The following is a 26,761-nucleotide window of genomic DNA, read 5'->3' as shown; positions in this document are numbered from 1 at the left end:
CATGGAAAACTTTCCATTCCCATACCATCCTTCCCAAACCCCCGAGTCCCCACGCAAATCGAACGGCGGGCACCCTTTTCCCGATTGAACGAACCAGCACGCCACTGGGTTTCCCTTTTCTACCCCCGCGCACTGTGGCGGCCCCCCGATCCTTAACGGCGTGCGAAATGTTTAGACCATGAGTAACGCGCCAGGACGGTGAGGGCCACCGGTTTATAAATAGACCGATCCCTTTTTCATTCCTGTACCCGCCATTGCTCCGATTGCATTCCACCCCGATTGGTTTGGCTGACTGCAAAATAACAAATAAATGATCGAGCAAAAAACCGGGAACCGGGGAGAAGACGGTGCATACCAAAACGGTGTCAAATAGCGGCCCTGTCGATCGTTAATTCATTTCACTCGTGCTTCGGAAAAGGGGTGCACAAGGCGCCTTTGTGCGCCTGCGTACGGAGCCGCCAAACGTTATAAGGGGGCCGTTTTAGAGTGTGTGGTCCGCGCGTCGGCTGCACTACTTTGTGGCGCGATCGAGTGGTACGGTTTAGGAGTTGTTTTTCTTCTATCGTTTTGCCATTGCTTTCAATGGAGTTGTAGTGTTAAGAAAAAGTGAAATTTTCTCTAAACCCATCAATTGCTACCAACACAGAGTGACCTGCCGGCTTTTGAAGCTTCCCTTTTACTTCCTCGTTAGACCGGCCTAAGGATATCATTATCTGGCCGGGTGATGATTGACGTCCCGGTGTGCACTAGAGAAAGTAGCGAAACTGCTCCAAGCCAGCGCAAGCAACGCTTTCATACGCCCCGTGACCTTTTGAACCGGCGTGGGATGACTAATGGGCAGTAAAATGAGCGGCTGCCTAAAGCAAGCTAGTCGGTCCGGTAACGAAGCAAACGATTCTAGTCACGGATGCAATATACAAATACGTGTAAATATACTTCCGCCCTTGGCCACCATTCCTCGACTGTTGTCTGGTCCGAAAAAAAAAGTCCAACGGCCAAATTAGTTTAGCTGCAACGGGCAACGGCACACCGCTACGGTGTAAAACCGGACCGCGAACGAACCCCGGGTTGGGGGCGGCAGCACATAAACCCTAGCGGGGCCGAAGAAAAACAGGTTCAATATTTAAACCATGACTCATGCCGCGGGGCCCAGTATGGGAATGCATTTAATTCCCTTATACGATGCAATCGTTCTTGTCGGTTTCCCAGTGTGTGTGTGTGTTTGTATGGCAAAGAGCGTCACGGCGGACGGACCCGGTGTAACTAATTTGGGACGATTTAAATGCCTTTCCTCTTCTTCGCCAAAAGATCGGTTCCAAGTGGCGAGTGGGGCTGTTGGCGTTGCTGCTGTTCCGGGGAGCAGCAGCATGGGAGACTGGCGGTGGCGAGTGAAAGAATTTTAAGGTGTGAGAATAGCGCCTGCAACAAGGGACCCATTGTTCGGAAAAAGGTGTTCGGAAGTTGATGCGTTTCAGTGGCGAAACAGCGGAGCGTTAAAAATGTGGCCATAAATTATGTTTTCTTTTTAGCGAGAAGGAATTAAATTAAATAATTTTTGAAACAAACAACAGCGTATGCCGCGCAAGGTTCGATTCCATTCTGAACCGTTCTCCTAGAACAATGAAAAATTTTCTATTATATTTAACCGGATTAAATAGCCAAACAAGTTCTTGGGTTTTAAGCCAAATTGCGAAAACCCAGAAAATGAAGGAATCATAGAGAAAATTAAAAATGTATTAAATTAAAAATGATAAAATGAAAACATCACAAATAACATTGAAAAAAGAAAGATAACACAAAAAGAAAACACTTGTAATAGAAAAAAGACAAAACAACAACAATAACAATGAGAAAAAGCAAAAGGAAAATCATAAATAGAAGAAATAATTCATGGACATGGAAAAGCGCAGTTGATATAATTAATTGCAGTATTTTAACACCAAAACAAGGAGACAAATAAATTTTAACCGTAACTGTCATGTCATTTCACTGATTAATCGCATAATATGACGAGAAAAATTTAAAACGCTCTTACACATTAATACGCTACATCAACTACGTTTCAATGGATTGATCAAATCAAGCTCAAAGATGAACAAGCCTTAAATTGCAACTTAAACAGGTCCTAAGGGAAAGTCGCGATCACGATCGCGAGGTAGCTTATAAGAGGAAAAGTAAGTCTTCTGTAACAGTGTCCTAAAAACACACTAAAATTTTAAATAAACATTTAAATTGACTCCTTCAACTCATATCGGCTGCACACTTGTCTGTAAATAAACAGCGAGAGCAATGCATTTGTGACCAATTATTCATATGACACATACACACAAAACTTTACGCGATCGTTTAAACAAGAGATAAAAAACACCCCTAACCATCCCTACTCAAAGACAACGGCACAAAACCATCGTCCATCATCAATGTTTACACTCGTTTAGATCCGTGTGACACTATTTATGTTGCCCTGTTAGCGGGTCGCCCCGATCCCGGCTATCCGATGGCAAATTCCTGGCCCCGTACCGTTCAAGTTCAACACGTTCGTCCCCGCTGGGCCCCGTAACACAATCCGCACCCATAGCATCTCCCTTTATTCTACCATCCGCCCCAGGGCTTCCGCGTACCATTAGCAGCAGCAGGGCAAGTGACATGACAATCTCTCGCAAAGTAGTATAAACAATCTGCGATTAACCTTGAAATCTAAGCATTCGCGGCTCGCCATTTACCGGGTCGCCATCTCCACACCCTCACAGGACGACCGGTGTCCGGTGTCCCCAAGAAGCGTGTGTCGCCCTCGCTGTACATGTACAACCTTAAGGAAAAGTTTGGGGGAAAAACTCATGATTTTTAAAAATACATCACCGAAAGTGGTTCCTCTAACCACACTTTTCTCTAGACCGTTCCCTTACAAGCCAGAGCAGAGGTTTCAATTCAATGTCCACCAGCGTTGTACACCTACCTACCTACCTACGCTTCCGGCCGTTTTCTGACCGCTTTGAACGCGAAAGACACGATCAACACGGAGGTAGGCTTAAAGGCGCGTGATCGTCTCCTTGCGTGCCGTTTGATACGGCAAACATAAACACAGACACACACACACCGACTCACACAAATCAGGATAAAGAAATGGCCAGTATGCTCAGTCAGCGCGGCCAATTTCAACCGGTCCCAAAACCGGGCCCAACCTCAAACAAGTTCTCAGCCTAAGCCTATCCAGCGAAAAGTAAGCTGCTTACTGCGCGATCTCTCGCGAGGAGAAGCGACGACATTTCCGTCCCACTTCCAGCTGTGTGTGCTGTGAAAGTAAGCCAAGACTGGGGCCGCAATCTCGTGCCTCAAAGCGAGCAAGTGTGAAGATGACTTTGTTGCAGTATGGTTGCACGCAACGTTTTGCAAAACTGCACCAATAACCACTAACCTCTCGGGCGCACTCATTTACACCACCAGCTGTTGTGCTAAATGTTACTGCCAGCCTGTGATTTGTGTAATTCATCATCATAATCTCCCCCTCCGGCCACTTCCTCAGCTGCAGCACCTACTCTGCCGATCTTCCGAGCCGACTCTGGCAATGACCAGCATTGGAGGAAGTAAATCCATAAGCAAACTCGTGGCCCTGACGCCATCACGCTTGGAACGAGCACATCAGAGCGCGCGCGACACTTAGGCAAAACGCTCATATAGCTCACGTCGGTGCCGGAGATCGGCTGGCGCCACTATCGATGACGCTCCGACGCTGTTTTTAGCAAACGGCGTCAGCGGAGGCCTAGACGCCTGCCTGTACCCTTTGATCGCCGCTGTCACTCGACGGCTCTCGACGCCGTAAATGGAACTGTCAATGAAACGTGGCCGCAATTTGTGGTCACCCTTTAGTTGATTATTCTCGTACTGGTTCCCGCGTGAACCTTCAAAAACATATGGTGGAAACTGCGTGCGTGCGTACGATAGCGGGCGCGCGCGCGCACACCTAACCGGGGGACCCGGAACAACACATAAATTCAAATGTGACTCCAAAAAATGATGCTTCTAATGGTATCTAAAGCTTCAAAACATTTGCCCGGCAGATTGAGGCGAGGTGAGAAATATGGGTTTTATGGAGGTTAGTTTTATCTCGATCGTGTCTCGTCTCGATTCGTGTTGGAGTGTATACAATGAACGATCGTTGTTGTTGATGATTTGCTGCTGGAACGATCGCACAAATTGTAGCAGCCGGTAGCCTTCGGGGAGATTGTTGATTTAAAGCTCTTCCTTTTTTTTCGCTTCGAAATTCGTTATGTAAACATGGTTTGCAAGGTTTGGTTTTGGGCCCGACGACGCAATGCAGGAAATTCCACAGACACTGAATCATAACACATCTGGATTGGCAAGAGGTCAACTGTCTTTTATACACAATTATTGTCTTCTTGATACATTGGCTACCATGCTAATAGTTTTTTGACCACAAAGAATCTTGAAATATTTAACATTTAACGTTGAATGATCACACTTTACTCTCCACCACCTCACTACTAGAAACTCCCATTCACAACGCTCGATCGTGATCGTCGGTAAACGTCAGCCAGTCTTCGATCTTAATGGTTTCTTAAGTGTACAATAAAAATACAACACCACACCCGAGGGTCATCTCACCGAGCCCGGACCCAGGGAGGCTGAAATCGAATTACTCACTTTTCCCCACCGAGGCCAAATCCCGTATCCTCCCGGACGCGGTACGCCGGATACGTCTGCAGTATTTCGTTCGCCTTGCCATTGTACGAGCCGAGCAGCTCGCGGTACTTCGAGTACACATGGCTCTTGAACTGTGGCGTCGTGGGAACGGCCGGTGCCGGACCGGGACCACTTTTCGTAATTGTTGTAATCGTTGCCATTACGGCTGGCTGCAGAGCACTGCACGCACGGGCAAGTTCTGCGCAGACACCTTTACAAACACAAACAAAACAGCACACAGCACCGAGCTTCGCGTGGGCAACAAAACGTCCCAGAGTCTCAGCAGATCTCAGGCGTTCGTGGTTGCGTCAACACGTTTGTCGATTGATATCGTGCGGCGAAAGGGATCGAATCGTGGTGAATGACATCAGGACACAGAAGAACACGCACACAAGCACACATATAGGAACATGCACACGGCAACTAATGATCCCGAACCCACCCTCGTGTAAGAAACGCGTTGCAGAACACACCAGGAACGCTCCGAATGTCTGGCAGCACTTTAACGCATAACACGCTGATAATTTGCGTCACACTGTCGTTAGCAAACAAATTAGGGAGAACACAATCTCTGCCGTTTGACAACTTCAACTGACTGCAGGACCTAAGCTTTGCGTGCGATACGAAGTAAAAAAAAACCTCTCAGTGCTTGACGTCTGCCTGGGACGACTCGTTCCGGACGACTGTGAGTTGCGATCTGTCCTGAGACACCGACTAGGGCTGTGCGTCGTTGTGCTGCACACTGGAAGGGAAGACATTTGCTGAGATGCATTTTTGTTTTCGCTGCTGTTGCTGCTGCCCGTTGTTAGTTGAGCTCCGTTTTGCCGGCTTCTTCCGAAGTCAAGCTCCCACTCTCTCTCTCTCTCTATCTCTCTCTTGAGAACTGGTTTATAAAGGCTCGCTCTCTCGCTGGTGCCTGACCTTAAGATGTAACGCAAGGCAGCGGGCTACCGAAGCCTTCTGCACCCACTGGGCACGCAAGGGAGAACTGGGCGAGATCGATTAATTTCTACCATCTCCACTGTAGCCCTCGTAAACGGTTGTTTCACCAGCAAACCCTCTTTCCCTGCCCTCTTACGGAGCTCGCTGACTGGGGCTGGCGGGGAAATGCAGCCACAAACACCGAAATACCGAAGAAAGTGATAAACGTTAAGTGCGCCCGAGAGTCATAAACCGGACCCGGGGGTCTGGCGGCCGAGATGCAATTGAAGCTGCATGCGTGGGGTGGAGTGGTCAAGTAAAAGGAGATCGCTCGGGTCATGTTAGGCTCCACCGCCGATACGGAAACCCGGGGTGGCAGATGGGCCAGGCAAAATGGTATACCGGTACCTGCAAGCCAAGTGCAGTGCGTGTTACAAAACGCTAAAGATGGGATGCTCGTCCACCATAAAGTGTGTCTCGTAAGGTGAGTATAACACTGGCCCATAGAGTCGACACGTTACGAAAGAGCAGCTCGTCGCTGCTTGCTGCTGTCGTTTGATTAGGCATCGTTAGAAATAAATGTTATTTAAAACGCCGATCTTCTACTTATCTAACACACGACGCAGTAACGTTCACTTGTAGCAAGCGGGAGTAGTGTTTTGTACGCGCAAGCGAAAGGAAATCAAGAAAGGTAACAGCAATAAAGAACTGATCGTAAATTATATTGCTTAAGAAACATAAACAATTGAGTTACACTACTTCTTCTGCTTTTCGTACATCAACCGTAATTGGTTCGAAAGTTAACCAAACCCTTTAGAAAGGGCTGACGACTTTATGTGAGTAATATTTAGTTGTGGAAGACCACTCAATCCTGCAACTCAGTTCGGATGGAAATTGAGCCATATCCGGTGCTGTAGAAGTCAATATAGCACGTGATGTTAAAAGAATATATTAGAATTCATACATATTAAAATGACTTTTGGACAAAACAGTTACTTGTCTTAGAAAAAAATCTTAATATAAAGCTTAAAATCTCCAGATAAGAATCAAATGATCCATTGATCCATTTGTTGATCGATTGGAGGCTTATGTATAGCTTTTCGATTACGCTTGATTTTTTTATACGATATACTTATTAAAATATTAAGCTTTGATACGAAATTAAAGGATATTCTACCCTCCAACTCGTTTCCAACGCTTTTCTACAAAATAAAATACAATAAATGATAAATTTTAGTTTGTCGTCATTACCTTCTTCTTCTTCTTCTTTTTTGGCTCAACAACCGTTGTCGGTCAAGGCCTGCCTTTACCTCTTGTGGGTTTGGCTTTCAGTGACTGATTGATTCCCCCCATAGCAGGATAGTCAATCCTACGTATGGCGGCAGGGTCTATTTGGGGCTTGAACCCATGATGGGCATGTTGTTAATTCGTACGAGTTGACGACTGTACTACGAGACCGGCCTAACCTATTTCCATTTAAAATTGCTTAAATCTTATATTGCAAAATGCGGTGGATCGAATGAAAAGATAATTTTAATGTTGGTACTATTAATACTCATACTACATACGTTTAAATAATTGACGAATTCAAAATTCTTTTTTTTAGTATGCAATACAACGTTTCAGTGTTCTCATTGATTTTAGTGACAAGTGTAATGGTAATTGAATTGCCTTCAATTCATATATAACATAAAAAATGCAATAATATATGAGAAGCATTTTTAATTCTATAGATAATGGTCATGTTACTTAAAATAGTAAAATTAACTTACTATACAACGTCTTAAAAGATAAATATTTAAAATATCTTATTCAGATTTGCCAACTTTTGTTAGAGCAAGAGTCGCTCAACACTAGATTTTGATTTCCATCGGGACCAATGTTCATACAACATAGACAGACTTTCCATTTTAGACTCTTTCATATTCAATTGACAGCTTATAGCATGTTTTCGTCGTTCAAAAATGCATATAATAGCATTCATCTCCACAATCTGATAAGGCAATGTTTAGAGCAAATCGCAATGAGAGAGTCTATCATCCCAAGACCTACGACGTTACGCCGATTAATCAACAATCATAAATTGAAGTAATCATATAATTTGAAATCCATTAATTTCCACCCTGAAAAGAAAGCTCTCTATCTACGAAACGCCCGCAGGGAACCGTTCCTGTTGTTTCCCATAAGGCGTTTTGCGAGAGGATCAGGTTGATGTGGAACTTCCTGATTCAGCAATACCCAGTCGTACACCGGAACTGACCGTAATGCACATAGCAAAAAGCACGATCACGACCGACCAGACGACTAAAACATCATAAAACCTGCCCAACCGGGCACTCAACAACAGGCGCAGCACCTGCGTGCGTATGGAAAATCTATCCACAAGTCAGCTTTCAGTGCCTATCTGTCCCGTCCGTCCGTCCGTGCGTGCGTGCGTACGTCCGTGCTGTTTTGCGCATGAATTCGAAAGGTTTTTTTTTTTATATGTGCGAAAGAAAACAACATGGGTGAGGAAAACTCTTCTTCGTAACCCTTCCCACCACCTCTTCGGAACGACTCGTGACCACACCTTCGCCTAAGCGCGCACAAACCCACCCCAAGCGGAAAAGGTTGCTAGTGGTGGATAGACGGATGGTGTAAGCACTGCTTAACGACATCTTCCCAAGATCTTCGACACCTTCGGCACACCGACGGTGACACCGGTTTGTAAGCTAGCGGAGAACGGTTACGTGCGCGTAACAGCGCTCACCCTTGGGCTTGGCGGTCACGGACGGGACGGGCGAATATTGTTTATTGCTCAAGCTCAAGCTTTACCGTGCCGAAACGGTCACAGTCTTCGCCACAGTTGTCCCAACAACTTCCGGGAAAATCGAAAGTGTCAGCTGGTTTTGGCAGGGCCGTGCGGCCAGCATGTTAGCGCCGAGTACGCTAGCACCCGGCACAGATGGAAGGCGGAAGATGACGCGATTGAATCATGGCTATTTTCGATCATCCACACTTTTGAGGAGTGATGAAAGTTATCAACAAAAAGACAACCCCTCGCAGATGTTACGGATTGAGCAAAAAGAAAGAGCTGCCTTTGAGCATTGCACACACTCACACACATCATCAGAATGATCTGCGCGGCTGTCCGTGCGGTAAATCTTGCCGGATCGTGGCGCGGTAGTATTAAAAGTCAGATCTAACCAAAATTTTCCGAACTCGCGGTCGCACAGCCGCGTAGATGATAGTCAAACCAGACGCACGGTGAGGGAGCACGCTTAACAAAAAAAAGCATGGCCTGAGAAAATCTGCCAAAACCTGTTGGTACCATCAATCTTCCGAATTGGACATCGAACGCCTAGCCGAACGCAAGTTAGCTGGCGTTCTGTATGTGTGTGGACAGTGCGTGTTTTTTTAAAGGGGTGTAGAAAGAAAGATGGTGCTTATTTTTAATCCCTACCGAGTGCGTTGCCACATCAAAAACGCCACCTTGCCATGGTCGAGGCCCTACAGTCGATGTACGGCAGGGAAGAAGTTAGGGAAGGAAGTGCGTTAGGAAGATGTCACTGATCTCGTGATTTCTTGATGTTTACAGCGTTGGACCTTGTTTGAATGAGCGTTTGTTGTTGTGTGTTTAGGTTGAGTTGTACTGAACTACGAAACTTTTGCACAATTTAAATACAGTGAAGTCTCTTCACGGTGAAGGTTGAAAGGATCTATGTACACCTTCAAGAAATATCTATCCAGGGGAAGAAAACCAAATGAACGTGCGGCCATGGAGTATCCAATAATTCTTATGTTTATCAATCCACAACCTTTGATCGCAATTGTGAATATTTCCGCCAACTGATATTTAATGATTAAGCTCTAAAGCATCTAAAGCCCACATCTCATAAGCTATTTACAAAAATTCACCTTATCTGAGAGAGAAATGTTTAAAGTGAGCAATTTATTTTGGAAAGACGGCAGATTAGACACAGCCTTTACTGTAATTCCAACACTTCCTGCCCACTCATTTGCACTCGGAAATAAATCATATCCGTATGCGTGCACCAGCTACATTGCGCCTAATAACATCTATCCGTTGCCAGCAAGCGCCCTGTAACCGTTCAATTTGTGCACCTAATTGCATATGTCACATGGTGATCGCACCGTTTCCTACCACGTGCGTTCCATCTCGCAACACGCACAGGTGGGCGAAAGACTACTTAAGGCGAAATCTAGTAAGCCGCTGCTGCGGTGACGGCACCAGCACACGTTTGTGCCTATTAACGAACATATGTCCAAAAGGCAACACACATCATCGTCACCAACGCATTTTGCACTTTGTTCTCTGGTGGATAAAATTGGATCGGATTCGGTCGGATTCGGTTATTAAAAGCGCACTGATTCATCGATGCATTTATAGCGCACAAAGAAACATTTTACATGCGAGGAATAAATTTTACTGTCAACTGGCTGAATCAACTGCTTTGGAACGTGTGCTGCTCCTTTTCGGTGCTTGTTGTTTGAAGATGACAAATAGAGTAAACACACGGTGCGCGAGGTCAGAATGAATTATCTGGTGGAATGCACTACGCCATAATACACACGGGACCGGGCAGAATCTAACAATGAAAGGGCCACTGACCGTCTTTTTTCCTTTCGTCTCCCTTGTTAGCTACGCGTGACAATCGAGTCGGACAGCAGACCACCTGAAACTATCGAAAACATTCCGCGCAAGTCAGCTCGCAGTTGCGACGCAGAATGCATGGTCTGTTGGGGCCCAGGAAGAACAGTAAATACCAGCTGTCTGTCCGTTTCTTGTGTGTACTATCTGCCTGTCCCACACGTTACACATATGCCAGATCACCTTTCATAACAAACAAGATCACACTTATCTAAGGAAAGGAACAAACGAAACTATCGCCTTATGCATACTGAGGCATCTCTGCTAAATAGGGAGAGGCTGTTGATGAGGTGTTGGAGGTAAGATAATAGTGAGTTCTTATCGTGAAAGGTGATTTCTGTAGCTTAGGTAAGAGCACTGAAGTTGTAAAATTTTATGGTTAGTTATATGCAAACTAATTTTGAATCATTTGATTATTTCATGTGGGTTGTTTCATGTGGAGATCATTTCATTTGAAGATCATTTTATAACTGCGATTGTCTAAAAACTTGTTTAATGTTGGACCAATCTATTGAATATTAAACTTCTAGATCTCGATCAGTTCTCACCTAGAGCAAGTATTGGACTATACTATCCCTAGTATTGGTTACACATAAATTCTGTAATCCAGTGTAAGATCGTTAGGAGGAACACAATTATGATCTTACTAGGGTTTTGTCACTTCATGAAGTTTTGATCTTTGAAGAAGATTTGATCACTTCAAAATCTTTGATTCTATCGATTTCAGACACGGTATAAACTGTTTAGAACAACCTACATACACACAAAAAGTACCGTCCGTTTTGTCGTTAAACTTCCTACATACTCTTGAACTCTAGGTAAATATTGATTATACTACATCAAGACAAAACTTTTCTTTGCTTTCTTTGGCAAGGCTGTCTCGACTGTTTCAAAATAAACACATCGTTCGAGAAGTCTCCAGAATACACAAATATTGAGTCATTTGTTTTGCTATTCATGAGATTTTACCTACATCCATCATGTCCGGAAGTTAACTTTTCCATTCCTTCTCAACAAGAATACCGACCTATCTCGCGTTTGCTTAGCTAAAGGATTAATGGATTTTCCTTTACAAATTATTAATTTTATTATTTTCTCATGGTTTCCTCTACCTTTCGTATATTTTTTACGCCCAACTAAATCAACCGGGGCGCACAAAAAAATCCCAAGCGATCGCGGCCCGGTTGACAAATAAAAAAAGAGACATGGCAAGATTCGTACGCGCGCTTCGAATCCGCTCGGTGTAGAAGACATCTTGTGATCCACGACGGAAAGTGCTAAATATAGCGCACCCCGACAAACACTTCGACACTTGTCTGCTTGACTACTATTCCCCTCACTAGAACACCACTGATGGGGCGTTTGCCTGTGTGTGGGTATAGTGTGTTCATGATAATCGCATGTTTTGCCATCTCCAACACCCGTGCTCGGCTTTTTTTCAGGCCTGACATTTTGGCTTTTTTGTCCGAAATGCAAGAAAATCAACCACCGTTATATCGTGCATGCTAAGGTGCGATGTAAGTGTTCTACACCACACATTATAGAAGACGACGCAGATCTTTTCGCCGAAAACCAAACCCAAAAATGATGGTCAATCTTTACCGGTACGCACAACACCGATGTGGATTGAAAGGTTCGATATCTTGGGCCAAAACAGCATGAAGGTAGGTAGAACCGTGCAAGCGAACACCGGTGCAGTGCAGTACCGGCTGTGTCAACCTTGGCATTAAAAGGCTTCGTGCCAAAGGCGTACCCGTTGGGAGGAAGTTGGACACGAAGGATGATGTTGCGACATTTGAGGCCGTGCATGCGTTTAAACGCTCTCACTTATCTAACCTAGCCATTCAATCTCAATAGTATTCCTACAAACCTTGATCTGTCCATGGTGCTGTTGTCGTCGATGTATCTGCTGCTGCTGACAGGAGTTCGCTTCTACAGCTACCTCTAGTTGAGATCCTTCTCAAAGGACACACGTACTAGCCGTTGACTTACACACACAAACACTCACGCACCTTCTCACTTATATACACTCATAGACACAGGCACACACAAACACACAGCACTGTCAGTGATCATCCAGTTGCACCATCCAATTTAACTAACCGTAGTTACTAACGATCTGATCAAAGTAGCCGGGTATTCTTCAACCAACCCGCGCACGTTCACAGTGTAATCACTCTTTTTCTTACTTCGGTGCCGGCGTCAACTTCGATTTCCACACAGGTAGCTAATTACGTTTCGATTTCGACTTTTCGACTTAGTAACTGTTACTTAAGCTAATAGATGTTGCTTACTCTTGCCGTTCGGATGAGATGGATCCTGATGCTCTTCTGATCTTAGGGTAGCTTCCTTCCCTCTATCTCCTTCCTTGTGATGTCATCGATCACTCTAAAAGCCTCACTACTATTGCACAATTAATTTACAACGCTACTCTAAGAGAGCCGTCAAACCTAAGCGGTAGCAAACACTTAGTTTAAATGAGAATAAATTATAATACACCGTGCCCCCACCGACGCACACACACAATCACGAAACTATCTGAAAATAACTTGCTTCCCGTTAGCAGTTCCTGCTCACTTTTTCTGGGAACTTTATTCGGAGTACTTAAGCGCCTACTTAGAAGAGCGACGGAGCTTCTAGAGAGTGAGCTACTAAGTACCAAAGGGGTCGTTCTATCAGTCACAGAGCTTAGACGTTACGCGTTCCATCGTCCAACTCACACTGGCCAGTTTTCCCGAGTGCGCGACCGTCGATCGGCGCTCGGAAATCGTGGGTTTTCCCTTTTCGGTCCGTGCTGCTCCGGTCTCCTCCGCGTTCGGCTCGTTCTTGGCCACAGTATACTACTACTACTAACTGCTCTGCTGCTACACTAACACTACGATTCTGCGTTACATGGGTTTGGGTGTTTTCCCAATTTTACACATCACCTTGCGGCGCTCGCAATGCTCCGACTGCCGCAAAGGATGGGCCCCTTGTCAACGGTTAACATGTCCACTCCTCCCAGCCCCTACATCCCACCCCTTCCCCGGTACATCGGGTGAAGGTTTTCCCCTCAAAACCGTCCCATTCGACCGACCTTTGCTTGGCACCGTGTAGCATCGTGTTTGTCCCTTTGCTACAGCCGTACATTGACACAGGCCCAACACCCTTCGCGTAGTGCGTAGTTTGGGCGGATAGGATCGGGGAAGGAAGCGCCTAGAGGAAAAGCTCACCATGACGATCCGCGGACGCCGCACACGATCGCACACGGCTGGGTACGGTGGTATGGTTCAGTTTTTTGGCATTGATCCTATTTTAGAACCAGATTCAGATACGCTCACGGAGAACGGTTTTGTGGCAGCCCTCCCGAGTGTGTGAAGCGGAAGGGTGTAAGGAGTATAAAGGCAAACCTTTTTTTTTTTTTGTTGGTGCTTCGTGTGTCTTCTCCGACTACGGCGGGGTGTGACGAGTGTGATATTTTTGGCCAGTTGGAAAACTTTGCTACCGAAATCGCCGCCACACGCAAACGAACGCAGTTCGGTGCCGCTGTTTGGTGTATTAGTTGCGAAAGTGAAAACTTCGGTCCACTGTTTTCAGTTTACTCGAACGTACACCACCACTACAACCCTCGCTAATGAAAAGGTGCAGGATTCGTTTTTTTTTCTTTCTTTTATTGCCTACTGCCCTTCTGCTCCTACGCGCATCGTGCGTCTAAGCAGTCAAACTGGCGCACCGTGTTTTGCGTTTGCGCATCCAAGTCTGCGCCGTTACCACCCAAAACTCCCCTCGCCATGCCCGACCACCTGCTCGCGATGATCGCTGGTGTACACCAGTTAGACTGTCTGCCCACGTTTAGTTGTGCCATGTGTTGGACACCTTTGCAATCGACGGTGCGCAACACGATGCGCGAAATGGATGCTGTCGCGCATTCTGCGTGCGTGCATCCTTCCTCTATCTTCCGCCTTCTTTACACCACTTCCCGCCCCGCTTGTGGTTGGCGGTTGTGGATGGGTTTGCCTCTCCTTCACTCGGGTGAAACATATATTTATTATCCAAGCAGGTCGTTCAACGGGCCGCACGAACGCACGCCACCGTCCGGCTGACTAGAGATGGAGCTATTTGATGACCTTCGGTGGATGAAAATTATCTTCCGTTTCAACTGAACTGAAAAAAAACTCACAAAAAACGAGAAAAAAACATACGCTAGCCAATCTATTTTACTCTTCCTTCTTTTTTTCTTACCCCCACCTCTAGCACCGTAAAACAGAAAAAGCGTTTTTTTTTTGCGCGAGCGCGTACCGCGTGCAATTAATTGATGATTCTCGCTTCTAGACCGCCACCGAAATGTAACTAAATCGCGCAAAAGAAGACTAGGAAAAACCAACCACTCGGAGAGGGTAGTATCGTTAGATTACGTTACATTACATTAAAGTAAAACGAAAACCTTTTAAAATTACATATAGCGTATACCATTTTATCAATCTCGTGTGAAACACGTGATGATGGTGACATTTTTCATATACAACAGGAATTTAAAATAAATTACCTACGTCGTGGGTTCAAGCCTCATATCGACCGTTATTGATTACATTACATGACTGACCGTCGGGTCACGTGGTACTTAATAAGTCTCTAAAGCCTGTGTTGGCTGGCAAGAAGGCTGAGATCATTATTGCAATAAAGAAGCGGATGAAGAGGAAGAACAAAAAGAAGATATGGATATATGCTTTAAAAAATCCTGACTGTTACTTGGCATTTTGGGGTCCGTATAATGAAATGATAGATGGAATTTAGTTTAATTTTAATCTCAAAACTAATTTCTAATTGAAAAACAAAAATAACCCATGAAACCTATGAAATCCAGAGCTTATTAGATCAAGAGCAAAAGGAATTTTCAATCTTTTTTTATTCAAATGAGGAAGGATGCTGCGTTACGTAATTTATGAATAAACCCCTGATGGTTGAAGATCGGAAGCGATCCTCAAACTAAACTGAATGCATGCGTACTCATATGTTTTTTTGTATATGTGTGTCTGTGAGTGTATGAGTGTGTTTGCAAGGGTAGAAGATTTATGTGTTGTAGGAAAGAATCGAAACACCCGCACCCGTTTTTCGGGTGGGGTTGCTTGGTGGGTGTTTTAGAACGATCGTGCAATTTATTCGATGCGAGTGCGAACTTTCCCGCAGCACACTTCATTACAATGTTCTTCCTACTTGTTTTTTTTTGTCTTTGGCACTGCCACTTGTCCAATCGTGTTTCTTGCCGGGGGGTGCTTTACTTTTTGTAATATATTTTTTTGTTTTAAAAATATTACCATCAATATAAAAATAATAACACAATCGAAGACCAAAGATTTTTTTTTCTACAAATGATCAGGCTACAAACTAACAAAACAAACTCAAATACATTTGTTAACATATGAATAAAATTGACGGTTTGAATTTTGACCCATTTATCAATGGTAAACATTATTTTGCTAGTGACTTGAACAAAACCGACCAACAAAATGCAAAAGTGATGTGAAAAATGCACAACACAATCCCCTTTTGGGACGAACACAAAACAAAATACGTACGCCAAGTCTTGTGAATGTTTCTAAATTCACGCACCCGCAGGTCAACGTCCTTGCTTTTAGATGCTATCGTTTGTTTTTTTTCCATTTTTTTTTTTTTCTCATTTCTTCGTACTCTCTTGAGCGTTTGCTTTGCGACCCAACTGCAGATATAAACTGTAGCGACTGTTGTTGATAAACTAAGCGCTTTGCTTGCTTTGCGTTGCGTCTTCTACCGCCGGGGTGATTTTTCGCTATTTTCAATGCATCTCCTACCATGCGCCTAGTTCTTTTTACGCACCACCATTGAAAGAGTCAAGATTAGAGGCATTTGATAACGACCTTCTGTGTGTCTGTATGCGTGTGTGTGTGTCATGGGACCAGATTATCAGATTTCATGTGCGCTCTCAAGCTAGAAGGATACATTCTTCAGCCTTTTTGTTTGTTGCAATCGGATGGTATAATTTATGTCAAGATCGGATTAGCACAGTAATCAAAGTGAAAGTATTTTTACTGTCGAAACCATAATCATATTTCTCAACCGTTCGGCAGGAATGGCAAAAGCGGTGTAAATTTGCGGTAACTTAGTAGCAAAAAAAGGAAGTAAATTCAAATGAAAAAGTATCACGAGGGTGAGTCATGTGTTAAAATTAATTTTAGAATGGGTGAAACGTGAGGTGGATGATGAAAAATAATAAATTATACTAATACTCAGCGAGAAGTTCGACATATGGAAAAGAATATTATTTGCCCACATAACTCCCTAAACGTTCGGGGGCTAAGCTAACCCTAAACGCTGTAAGGTATTTTATAATATTATTCTATTTTGTTTAAGTTAAACAACCAATAATCAATTAATATTAATTAAAAGGGAAAACGTAACATAATATGTATTACAAGGCAATATATTAATTTCAAAATGCAGGAAATACGTTTATTGAAAACGTTGCGTTGAATTGTTTAAACAGTAGCTCAATTTGTAGCTCACCTATGTGCAACAGGATGAAATATTTCACGGCAAACTGAAATGTTTAACAGGACGAAGGACACGGGTACACAAAACCACAGGGTGTACAAAAGATATTACATTAACGTTTCAGACGTTTTGTTTACCATTGTTATGAGGATAGCTAGTTCTATTTACAAACAATATATGTTGTAAACGAGAATGAAAAAGAGGCTGCTGAAGTAAGAAGTAAATCGACATTAGTTTTGAAAGCTATCAAATACATTACAACTACAAGGATATTCGCGAGAAAACTTCACCAACAAACGTCCAGCATGGCGCTACCTCCCCGATAGGGACAGCGAATCCTTACGTCAGGATATCAACACGCGCCTCGTTCTTGCACGCACACATCCACGTGCCGTTGGACATTTGACAGCTTCGCTCTCGAGCAGTCGCTTGCACTGGCTCACAAACGCACCTAGAACGGAACCCCGTACGCACACCACGGACGTGAACGCGCGCACACACACACAAGCTCCGTACACAGGCGAGCAGCGAAAAATACGTCCCCCGAGCTGAGAGGGATTACAGAATTGTGCCGTCGTGCAAAAGTTCCACGAAGGTTTGGCCAAGGGATGTTGTGGATTGCTGCGATTGCTGCGTGTGTTGCAAACGCCCTAATGCAAGTGTAAGCAGAATTCTTCCCCCTTTACTTCTCCAACCGAGCAACTTGGCACGGAGCAGAAATTGTGGTAACTTTGTTCGTGCAAAAAAAGGAGTTTGCTCCAAAGTGTGTTGCACTAGTGTTCCTGAAGATCCTGTCTGTTCGTATACCGTGAATGTATTATCAACCAGCAAACGACGACCTCAACAAATTCTGTGCCACAGCGGTCCCGTTCACTGAATCAACAACCTCGCAGAAGCCAGTGTCACAGTGTCACAGAGTGTCCGGATAGGTTAGAAAAGAGTCATTCAATTGCCGCTGGAAGGATTGCTGGCACAGTTCTACGTACGGAGCTGTTCCTGTAATAGAATATACCTTTCCCCCACAAACCCCACCATTCCTCCTATTGTGTCAATTAGCTTCGTTTCCCAGCCAACGGGATTCCGAGAGCCACTTCCGTGTGCGTTGGGCACGATTAAAAAAAGGTGAATGAGAAGCTCGTAAGAGAAAGAAGAAATCCATCCACCTCCCCACGGATGGTGTGTGCGTGCGTTCGACGGTAGACACAGTGCTTGGCGTATGCCCGCGGGCCCATACCGGCTGATTGCGTGTAGCGAAGGAAGGGCGACTCCCAACAACAGCATCAGCAGGGGCAAATCCATCCAGCAGCACCACACTCAGCGCTTGATTCCGGTTCCGGGCAAGAGCGGGCTACTATGTTCAAGAGCCGAAGCGAGGGCAATGTTGTTTACAAGTGTACCGTACGGCTGCTGGAAGATCTCGATGTCCTGGAGTGCGAATTTCAGGTAAGATTCCGGAAGGCAAGGCTTTGCTCGGTTGCACACGGAACAAACAAAAGCCCCTGAATCTACTTCCCTTTTATCTTGCCTTCAAGCACTCTCTCCCTCTCTTAATCTCTTTCCCCTCTGAGCTGAGCCAAAAATGTCAAGGACTACTATTCACATCTATTTCAACTGGTTCAAGGACTAAACGGTCGCTTCTTGACCACCAACACCAGGTCCACCCAATCCCCTGCAGTATACAGTAGCACACTCACTCACTCGGTGGGGCTAATGGTTTTGCATAGACGCGGGGAGTTCGTGCCTAACAGCTAGGATATAGCCAATGCAACAAAAGCTGTGGTGTGTGTGTGTATCATCGTGTGCAATCTGAGCTCTCCCTCTTCCCCCTCCCCTCGGTATACCGTCTCCAGGCGTTTAGAAAAATCCGCTCCCAACCCCGCGGGACGTCACATACAGTGTCGGTCACGAAGCGCATCTAGTCAAGTGTGCCAATTTTGTATGCCGGCAACATTCCCGTACAGTGTCGCTGTGTATCTGATTGCATGTGTTGGATGGTTGCCTTTTTTGTTGTCGCTACTCGTCCTGGCGTGTTCCGCATGTGTGTGTGTCTTGCACCTGCGGTGTGTGGTCTCGAGGATGAAGAAGTCATGGCATGGCAAAGTAAGCGGCAGTGGCACGACTTATGACTTTTGAGGATACGGCACTATTCCCCTGAGTGATGGTTGGAGGTTTTATATACCAAGCAAGCAAGAAGCCCCTTCTTTTACACACACACACACATACACACACACATACATGGGTGTCATTCGTGGATGCCGCCGATCCTTACCTTTTCCCGTACGCCGTATTACTTCCGCGGTGTGCTGGTCGATGAACGATAGACGCACAGAACGACCCGGTCCACCCGGTGTCGATAAAAGTGACTGGGATGTCTAAAAATACGCCCTACGTCGGGCGGCTATCGTAAACTTTACATTAATTATACATTAGTTATATTAATTCCATTCCCCCGGCATCACCCACTGATTTCTAACCACAACCCACACAAACACGATCTGACGCACTCATGTCGCCTTCCTGCCTAGCCTCTTCTATTCTATCGTACGATTTAGCCGGCATGTTCCAAAATACGTACATACACACACACACACGTTCGGTCAGCAAACGTACCGGTTCCTTTACGCTTCCTTTCCACACTCCCGCAACAACGTACGGACATAACCGCTCTGTTTTTTTAATGTTGAATGTCCTCTATTTTTAGCCACACCATAAGGGTTGTTTTCTCCTGGACTACGTCTGCGAGCAGCTGGAAATCACCGAAAAGGATTATTTTGGGCTCCGATTTGTCGACTCCGCCAAGCAGAGGGTAAGCAACCTGGAAAACGGGGAGAGTGGCGAGGAGGGGGGACCTATTTGATCAACTATGTTTGGGGTACTTGGCTAATCTATTTGCTAGTGTTAGGCAATGCAGTACACGAATAACAAATGTGGTACAAGAACGATCACATCGCCGCAGCTGTATCGTACAGAGGAATTTGTCATTTTTAAAACTAAATAGTAATTTGTTTTAAAACTCGTTGCTAGTAATTTGGAGTTTATAAATCGCAACTGCTTAATTCCAATCTCTACACCAATCACTACATTCAATTTAATAGTTTAGATTAAATATTCCAATAAGTCTGTAATAATTTTTGGTAGGAGACATTAACAAGAATTGTGAAAAAAGAGCAGCAGATCCTCGTACAGATCGCATTTTTAGCACACTTATAATAACTGTTTTGTAAATTATTCCCAATGCATACTCCGAATCCAAACAGCACTGGCTGGATCTGGCAAAAACTATAATCAAGCAAGTCAAAGGTAGCGTGTGATATCTGTTTTTAATAATTGATTATTTGAGTTCTTTTTAGACATTCTTTATTTGTTTGTTTACGGTTTATATTATTCGATGATATTTTTGTATTATGATGTACCACTGCTTTATTTATTTGGGTTACATTGTATATATTCGTAAACATTCATACGATCATACATAATTGCAATTAATTTAAAAAAAAAAATTGGTTTTGGGACTAGAATGATATGAAATTCGTTCAGTGTTTCTCAAGCCAGCTCATTCTCGAGTTCACAATCTTAAACCAGTCAAAACATTTTAATTTTTTCAAAGGAAACAACATGATCTAACCAAGATTTTTTGGATTACACTCAGTTAAAATGCTCACCTTTTACTAAGTTTAAATGAGTTTATATTTATGGATTAGCCTTACCAAGATTGAGTTGAGTTGAGCAACCCTATAATGAGAGAATAATGAATCCTTGTTAACATGCTTTCAGATCAATTGATTACAAACGTTTTAAACTCAAAAAGGAACCCATATCATTGATATGGTCTGGAACATTTCGACGTTTTAATATAAATTAAATGCAACTTAATTATAGCTCAGTTAATACCATTTCCAATATTATTACATTTTTTTACAATTGTTTGCTATTGTTCTGTTACAATTGTTCGAGTGCATTTTATTCTGTTTTGCTTAATTTTTTGTACAATATTTAGTAATGTAGCATGTTACATTATTTTCAAATTACATCAACAAATACTTGGTTGTACTTAATTGCATTTTTTTGTCTCATTCCAACAAGATGTGGATCCACTCGTGCTTTCGTTTCGTGTCAAATTTTACCCAGCCGATCCCCTACGGCTAACGAACAATGGAAAGCTGATGCTATACCAGCAATTAAAACGCGATCTTCGGCATGGTCGGCTGTACTGTTCCGCCGGTGAGGCAGCAGCCCTGGGAGCGCTAATAGTGCAAGGTAAGTGGACTCGCCACCCGGGCGATCATTCCTTATCCGTCACAGCAATTTCAACGAAATCGCACTGCATCGTTTGGTTGTGTTTGTTCATGAAGCGGAACTCCATCTGCCAGAACGCGTTCTCGATCGGGAACATCTCCAGCATGTGCAGCTTCAGCTCGGACTTTTCCGCCACGTAACGACCCTACGGTGACGGATTTTTTTAAACAATGTGTCATAATGTAAAGGACACTACAGAACGTACCTTTTTCAACGGACAGCTAAGCGGTGGATTAAACACATCCATGTACTTGTGCAGTATCGGATTGCTCTCGATCTTCGAGCAGATGTCCTCCATCGAGATGTGTTCGTACGTTTCGCAGCCCTCCTTCTGCAGATTGCACCGCTTCACGGACAGCTGCATGTGAACGGGTGGCTCGATTTCCCGCGTCACGTCCAGGGTAGCGCTCAGCTCGATCGCGTTCGGCTTGCCGGCCACTTTCACGTTGCTTAGCGTGGCGGCCGGATTGTCCATGTGTTTGCAATTGTCGTACGTGACGACATTGTAGTACTGGTTGTGAAAATTTGCAAACTAATAAAACTGCCACGTTCTGCACAATTTTAGCCAATCCATTACCTTAGCCATCGTTGCCGAGGGAAAGACTAGCATCTGTACAAGCACCACAGTTACTACCGAACCGAAACCGTATAGATGACCCATTGCGACACCTGGAAGAAGCGTTCAAAACAATATCCAAACCGCACTGTGGTAGCACAATGAGCGAATTGATATCTGTATCATGCTATTTATATTGCCATGGCACTGATATTCAATTACATGCTCCAGTGAGCTGTGTCGGTAAAATAAACAAACTATCGTGCTGCATCACGATTCAGTGCGTAATTAATTGCACGCAAATTCGGGTATGATAGAACGATTCTGATAAGCCAAATTTCTAGAACAGGAACATTCGTTGTGTGATAGCCAGTAAACAAGCAAATCTGCTGCGATGTTATGGAATCCGAGGTCAAAACGAATATTTTTGAGGTATGGTACTTTTTAACATTGATGGCGTGAGAGTTGCAATCACAAACATATTTGGAAAAAGGGAATATGGAGCGAATTTCAGAAAGAGATACAAACATGTAGCAATGATATCAAGCCTCAGGCACGTAATTCTTTAAATTGATCTATGGCAGTGATGTTCAACAGCAATCCTGTGGTGTCGTGTAGAAGCTCAGTACCTGGTGCATCATTACGTCGTACGTTCGAGTCACTCAATATGACCTTGATTGGAGACTTCCCCAACACACATAGAATCCCACTGTTTACAGGTTTTCTCGTGCTCAATTCAGCCTTATAAAACATACTTGGGTGTATAAATCCTAATAGATCACACAATCTTCACCATATTTTGTAGTGATCTTGTTTTTCAAAATTCAAACTTTAAGGAGAAATGTAAATTAGTATAGGATCTTTTCAAATGATTGCGATTAGTAATTCCCGTTTTTTGTTTATTTGTGTGCATAATAACTACCGATACAAAAATGATACAAATCAAAACACTCTACTGCTTAACTCTGTTGCTCTTCTTACGAATCACCACAATGCGTGCCATAATTTCCTGGCAGTAAATAAGGCGTCCCGTCGCTAGCTGCGTCACGTGCGTGGCAATATTCCAGCGGTACGCAGTGCCCGGCAGATTCACGACCGGCGAGAGGTCCCACTTTGTGTTGGTGAACTGATAATATCCCGGCTTGGTCGGGCATGACAGGGGCTGCGAGATGCTGTTCAGAAATCGGTCCTTAAATCCTTCATCCTCAAACTGATCGCACAGTTCGTTCGTCTCGATCGTGTTGAAGTATTCACACTTGGACAGGTCCATCTCACAGCGCTTAATGCTAGCCTTGTACTGTGTGTGTGTGGAAATTTAGAAGCAAGTTATGTAAAAAATATTTCCTTAAATTGTGTGGAAAGGCTTACCTGCAGAGGACCCTCGATTTCTTCCTTGATGTGAAGCGTGCAGTTGAAATAGTTCTCATTGGGATTAACACTGACCGTGAAGTTCGGCAGCATTACGACGGGGAATTGATCCATCGGCTCACAGTTTGCGATGCGATCCATCTTGAAGTACTTGAACGTCTGCGCCTGGCTGGATACGGTCACATACCAACCCAACAAGCCCAGTGCGATCACCGAAACGGAGAACAGTTTGTTCTGCATGTTCCAAATCGTTTCTCTTTACTGGAAAATTCCCTTACTCCGCTGGCGGGTTTTAAGCGTTTCGGTCACAAAAACTTCGCTGCAAAAATATAAATTTACCAAAACATTAAACTCGCGCTTAATTAAATTACACGACTAATGAATGCGATCCTTATCTGTCACTGGCCCAGACGAGCTCGGCGATTACGATGCGGAAGCACACACCGGCGAGTACGTGTCGTCGCTCAAGATCGCCCTGCGCCAGTCGGACCAGCTGGAGAAGAAGGCGATGGAGCTGCACCAGAAGCGCGACCCGGGCCAGGAAGCGGTCGCAGTGTACGACGAGTTCGTCGGGATCGCGCGCAGCCTCGAAACGTACGGGATCGACCCGCATCCGGTGAAGGATCACCGCGGTACACAGCTTTACCTGGGCATTAACTTCTCCGGCATCAGCACGTTTGCGGCGGGCCGCCGTACGCAACACTTCCGCTGGCCCGAGGTGCACAAGATCAACTTCGAGGGCAAGATGTTCATCATCCATCTGGCGTACTCGGAGGATCGGAGGGAAGTGGTACGTTGCGTTGCATTGCGTTGCGGAAGATCATATCTGCAACCGTCTAATGGATGTCTCTGTCTTGCAGAAAAAGCACACCGTAGGATTCAAGTGTCCGTCGGGTGCGGCCTGCCGGTACGTGTGGCGATGTTCCATCGAGCAGATGCTGTTCTTTACGTAAGTGTTGTGTGTGAGCGATGTGACACTCTCGGAAGGTAATGGCAAATAATGTAAGCTCTTTCGCAGTCTTCCAACCAGCCAACACGCTTCCGTTGTTTCCGGGGGTGGATTTTTCTCCTGGGGTACCAAATTCCGCTACTCGGGCCGGACCGAGCGCGAGCTGATGTCCGAGGCGCTGCAGGCGCTGCGCCAGCAGAAGCTCAACAACACCAGCCCGAGCAAGAGGAAAGCGCAGAGCGTTCCGGCGACACCGTCGAGCCCGCAGGGCGATCTGGCAGAAATCCGTAAGTCCCGTAAGTTACGGCCGCCTCCGGCTAGTTCACTAATGTGTTTCCCCGTTTTATTCGCTCCCTCTCCCGGTTACTTCCATGCTTCCCTTCCTTTGCGTTTCCACTATCATATGCGTTTGTGTTTGTGTGTGTGTTTGCATGCTTACATCTCAATTGTCGCTTACCGTGTATCACAACCCGGCTTTCCACTTGCCCCTGTGCCCCATTTACTTTTCCACCGGCAGGATACAGTAGCCTTCCACGATCGACCATGTCGGAGCCGCTCGGTGGCTGCGGCGACCATCTGGCCTCGTCCGTGTACTGCACCGACAATCCACTGCCCACGCTCGAGACGGTCTCGGAGGAGGCGCGCAAAACGAACGGTGAAAGCAACGACCACCTGTCCGACTACTACTTCCGCGACTCGTTCGACCACTCGTCGTCCGAGTCCGGCTTCACGGCGGCGGCGAACAGTGCGGCGAACCCGCTCGGCGACCACCATCACCATCCGCACCATCGCACGCACCATCCGCACCATCTGCACCATCACCACCGGCAGGCGTACACGACGGACAACATCCCGGCGCTGGCGATGCACCACAGCGTCACCAACCATGCGGCCAGCATCATCCAGCAGCAGAACGCCAGCAACAGTGCGAAGAATGCGAAAAAGTTCTCGCTACTGCAAGCGTTCGTCCCGTCGTTCCTGTTCGTGGTGGTCGTGCTGATCGTGTCCGCGATCTACATCCTCGAGACGGACACCGAGCTGTTCGCCCCGCTGCGCAACTGGCCGGAGATGATCTGCCTGCGCTACCAGTACTACCAGCCGCTGAAGGAGTTTCTGGCGAAAAAGTTCGGTGCCATATTTTGATTCATTCTGACCGGACGCACGGACGCTTCCACTTCGTGTGCCGGCGATGGCGGGCGGACTGGTTGTGGCCGGACCGTGGACGGCTGGTCCAGCTACTACCAGCCGCCGGAGTACTTTCGGGAGCGCGATACCGGGGGTAGCAGCAATGAGACGCCCATCTCACTCACGCTTACCCTGCCCACGGCAAGGGCCATGTAAGGTGCTGGATTGTAACATTTGGAGGAGAGGGAGAGAGAGGAAGAAATGCAAAATTAGCTTAAATATGTTAAAACTGTTTAGTACTTTGTACCATATTAACAGTATTCGTTACCTCTAAAAAAACGACAAGATCAATCGATCGTCAATGTTTTAGTTGTCGTGCACCGCTTTGCCGCTTTTCTATTGCGCAAAAGGCACAGCCACAGTATTCCGTTAACGGGGTAGAAGCTTTTTAAGGGGATAAGGGGAGCTTTTTAGCTGCTTTGTATTATTAGCAAATCGTCAAAGTATTCCACCAAAAACAAAGGACGGTATTAACAAAAAAAAAAAACAATTCTAAAACAACAACAAAAAACAATTGAAACTTGTCAACAACGAACCAACCGACTCCAGTCCGTCTCGTATTACTCTCTTTGTCGCGTAACTTCTGTTACTACAGCTGCAGTATTAGACTTTAGTAAGGGAGGAGAGTGCAGCCTCAGTTTTAACCAACCGCACAGCTATAACTAATGTGCAATTGTATTGTACCTTGTTATCTTATACCACAATAGTATACAGCAGCAGTATTTGTTTGCCTTAGGGCAGAAGTTTTCATTTTTAACGTACCGCATGACACATTCTTTTTTGTGTATAGAAACTATGTTAATTTTTGTGCTACAACACACGCTTTATGCCAAAAGAAGAAAGAAAAACAAACTGAAAGTATTTAGCAATGCAGCACGGTCAAACACAGTTGCAGCTTTAGCGTTTTCTGTAGTTGTTTTTCTTCAGCTTAGTACTGCGTTAAACAAGCGACGCACTCTCTACCTTTGATCAATCGTACCTCTATGTTTCTGGGACCACCATTCCTGTTGTTTGACGCGCGTGTAAAGAAGGACCGCTTTTGATTTGTGACGGCAAGCATGGCTGATAAATGAGTTCATCCCTGTAAGCGATTAGCGTAGAAAGAATGGGAACGCCAGAACGATATAAACTAACAAATCTAACTTACGATTTGTGTGGGACAAGCTGATTTTTGCGAACAAGGAAAGGACTCGAAATGGTATTGCGAAACGAAGTAACAATTTTATCTAGCTTTTGCAAAGCTGTACGACAAACAAAAGATGATAGATTCATTAGGAAAGGCAAATTGTAGTTGAAGAAAGCAAAGAGATTGTAGTTGAAGAAACCAAATAACAGGAAGACGAGCAAGAAAATCGCCAAATACTTAAACACGAAACAAAAGAGTAGCCATTACACTTAAAAAGATAAAAATACAAAACGATAATGGTAAAAAAAAGAAAACAAAACTGATCAACTAATACCTAAGCGTGAAATGGATTAAAAGACAAGATTATATATGATCTATAAACCATCACTTCGATCAACTGATCGCAGTGGGCTGAAAGTTACCTTCTCCTTAGTGAAGTGAATTACTAGCGATCGAAAGAAAATGAGACAGAGATAAGGTTCGCTTATGATTGTAGAAATA

General features: G+C 44.9%; 4 protein-coding genes across 14 annotated transcripts in view; 1 reads left to right on the top strand and 3 right to left on the bottom strand.

Annotated features, from left to right (window-relative positions):
- The window catches only part of LOC120905099, a 35,770-nt gene extending 22,676 nt beyond the window's left edge, over window positions 1-13,094 (bottom strand). For 7 of the 10 annotated variants that reach the window (XM_040315802.1, XM_040315799.1, XM_040315801.1 and 4 more), the window contains exon 1: window positions 4,663-5,136. In XM_040315802.1, the coding sequence (XP_040171736.1) occupies window positions 4,663-4,862 (200 nt within the window). In that variant the 5' untranslated portion in view covers window positions 4,863-5,136. The other 3 variants (XM_040315806.1, XM_040315807.1, XM_040315808.1) reach the window with 3 other exon arrangements.
- A 4,088-nt stretch (window positions 13,095-17,182) lies between these two features.
- LOC120899871 (FERM domain-containing protein 5) lies at window positions 17,183-25,385 on the top strand. Of its 2 annotated transcripts, none has more exons than XM_040306161.1 (8): window positions 17,183-18,223; window positions 19,482-19,586; window positions 20,038-20,080; window positions 20,864-21,037; window positions 23,411-23,790; window positions 23,861-23,949; window positions 24,019-24,236; window positions 24,467-25,385. In XM_040306161.1, the coding sequence occupies exons 1-8, from the start codon at window positions 18,134-18,136 to the stop codon at window positions 25,090-25,092; spliced, it is 1,725 nt and encodes a 574-aa protein (XP_040162095.1). In that variant the 5' UTR covers window positions 17,183-18,133; the 3' UTR covers window positions 25,093-25,385. The 2 variants fall into 2 exon arrangements, with proteins under 2 accessions (XP_040162095.1, XP_040162094.1); XM_040306160.1 differs by having other exon boundaries at window positions 24,019-24,245.
- LOC120899874 lies at window positions 21,031-21,917 on the bottom strand. Its single transcript, XM_040306163.1, has 3 exons — window positions 21,654-21,917; window positions 21,282-21,587; window positions 21,031-21,221 (listed from the first exon to the last, which is right to left on the bottom strand). Exons 1-3 carry the CDS (start codon window positions 21,735-21,737, stop codon window positions 21,063-21,065), a joined length of 549 nt encoding a protein of 182 aa, XP_040162097.1. The 5' UTR covers window positions 21,738-21,917; the 3' UTR covers window positions 21,031-21,062.
- On the bottom strand, window positions 22,286-23,345 carry LOC120899873. Its single transcript, XM_040306162.1, has 2 exons — window positions 23,001-23,345; window positions 22,286-22,929 (listed from the first exon to the last, which is right to left on the bottom strand). Exons 1-2 carry the CDS (start codon window positions 23,238-23,240, stop codon window positions 22,585-22,587), a joined length of 585 nt encoding a protein of 194 aa, XP_040162096.1. The 5' UTR covers window positions 23,241-23,345; the 3' UTR covers window positions 22,286-22,584.
- Window positions 25,386-26,761: the final 1,376 nt, after the last annotated feature.

The sequence above is a fragment of the Anopheles arabiensis genome, chromosome 3, assembly GCF_016920715.1.
Source record: "Anopheles arabiensis isolate DONGOLA chromosome 3, AaraD3, whole genome shotgun sequence".
NCBI lineage: Eukaryota > Metazoa > Arthropoda > Insecta > Diptera > Culicidae > Anopheles > Anopheles arabiensis.
This window is presented reverse-complemented; position numbering and strand designations above follow the sequence as displayed.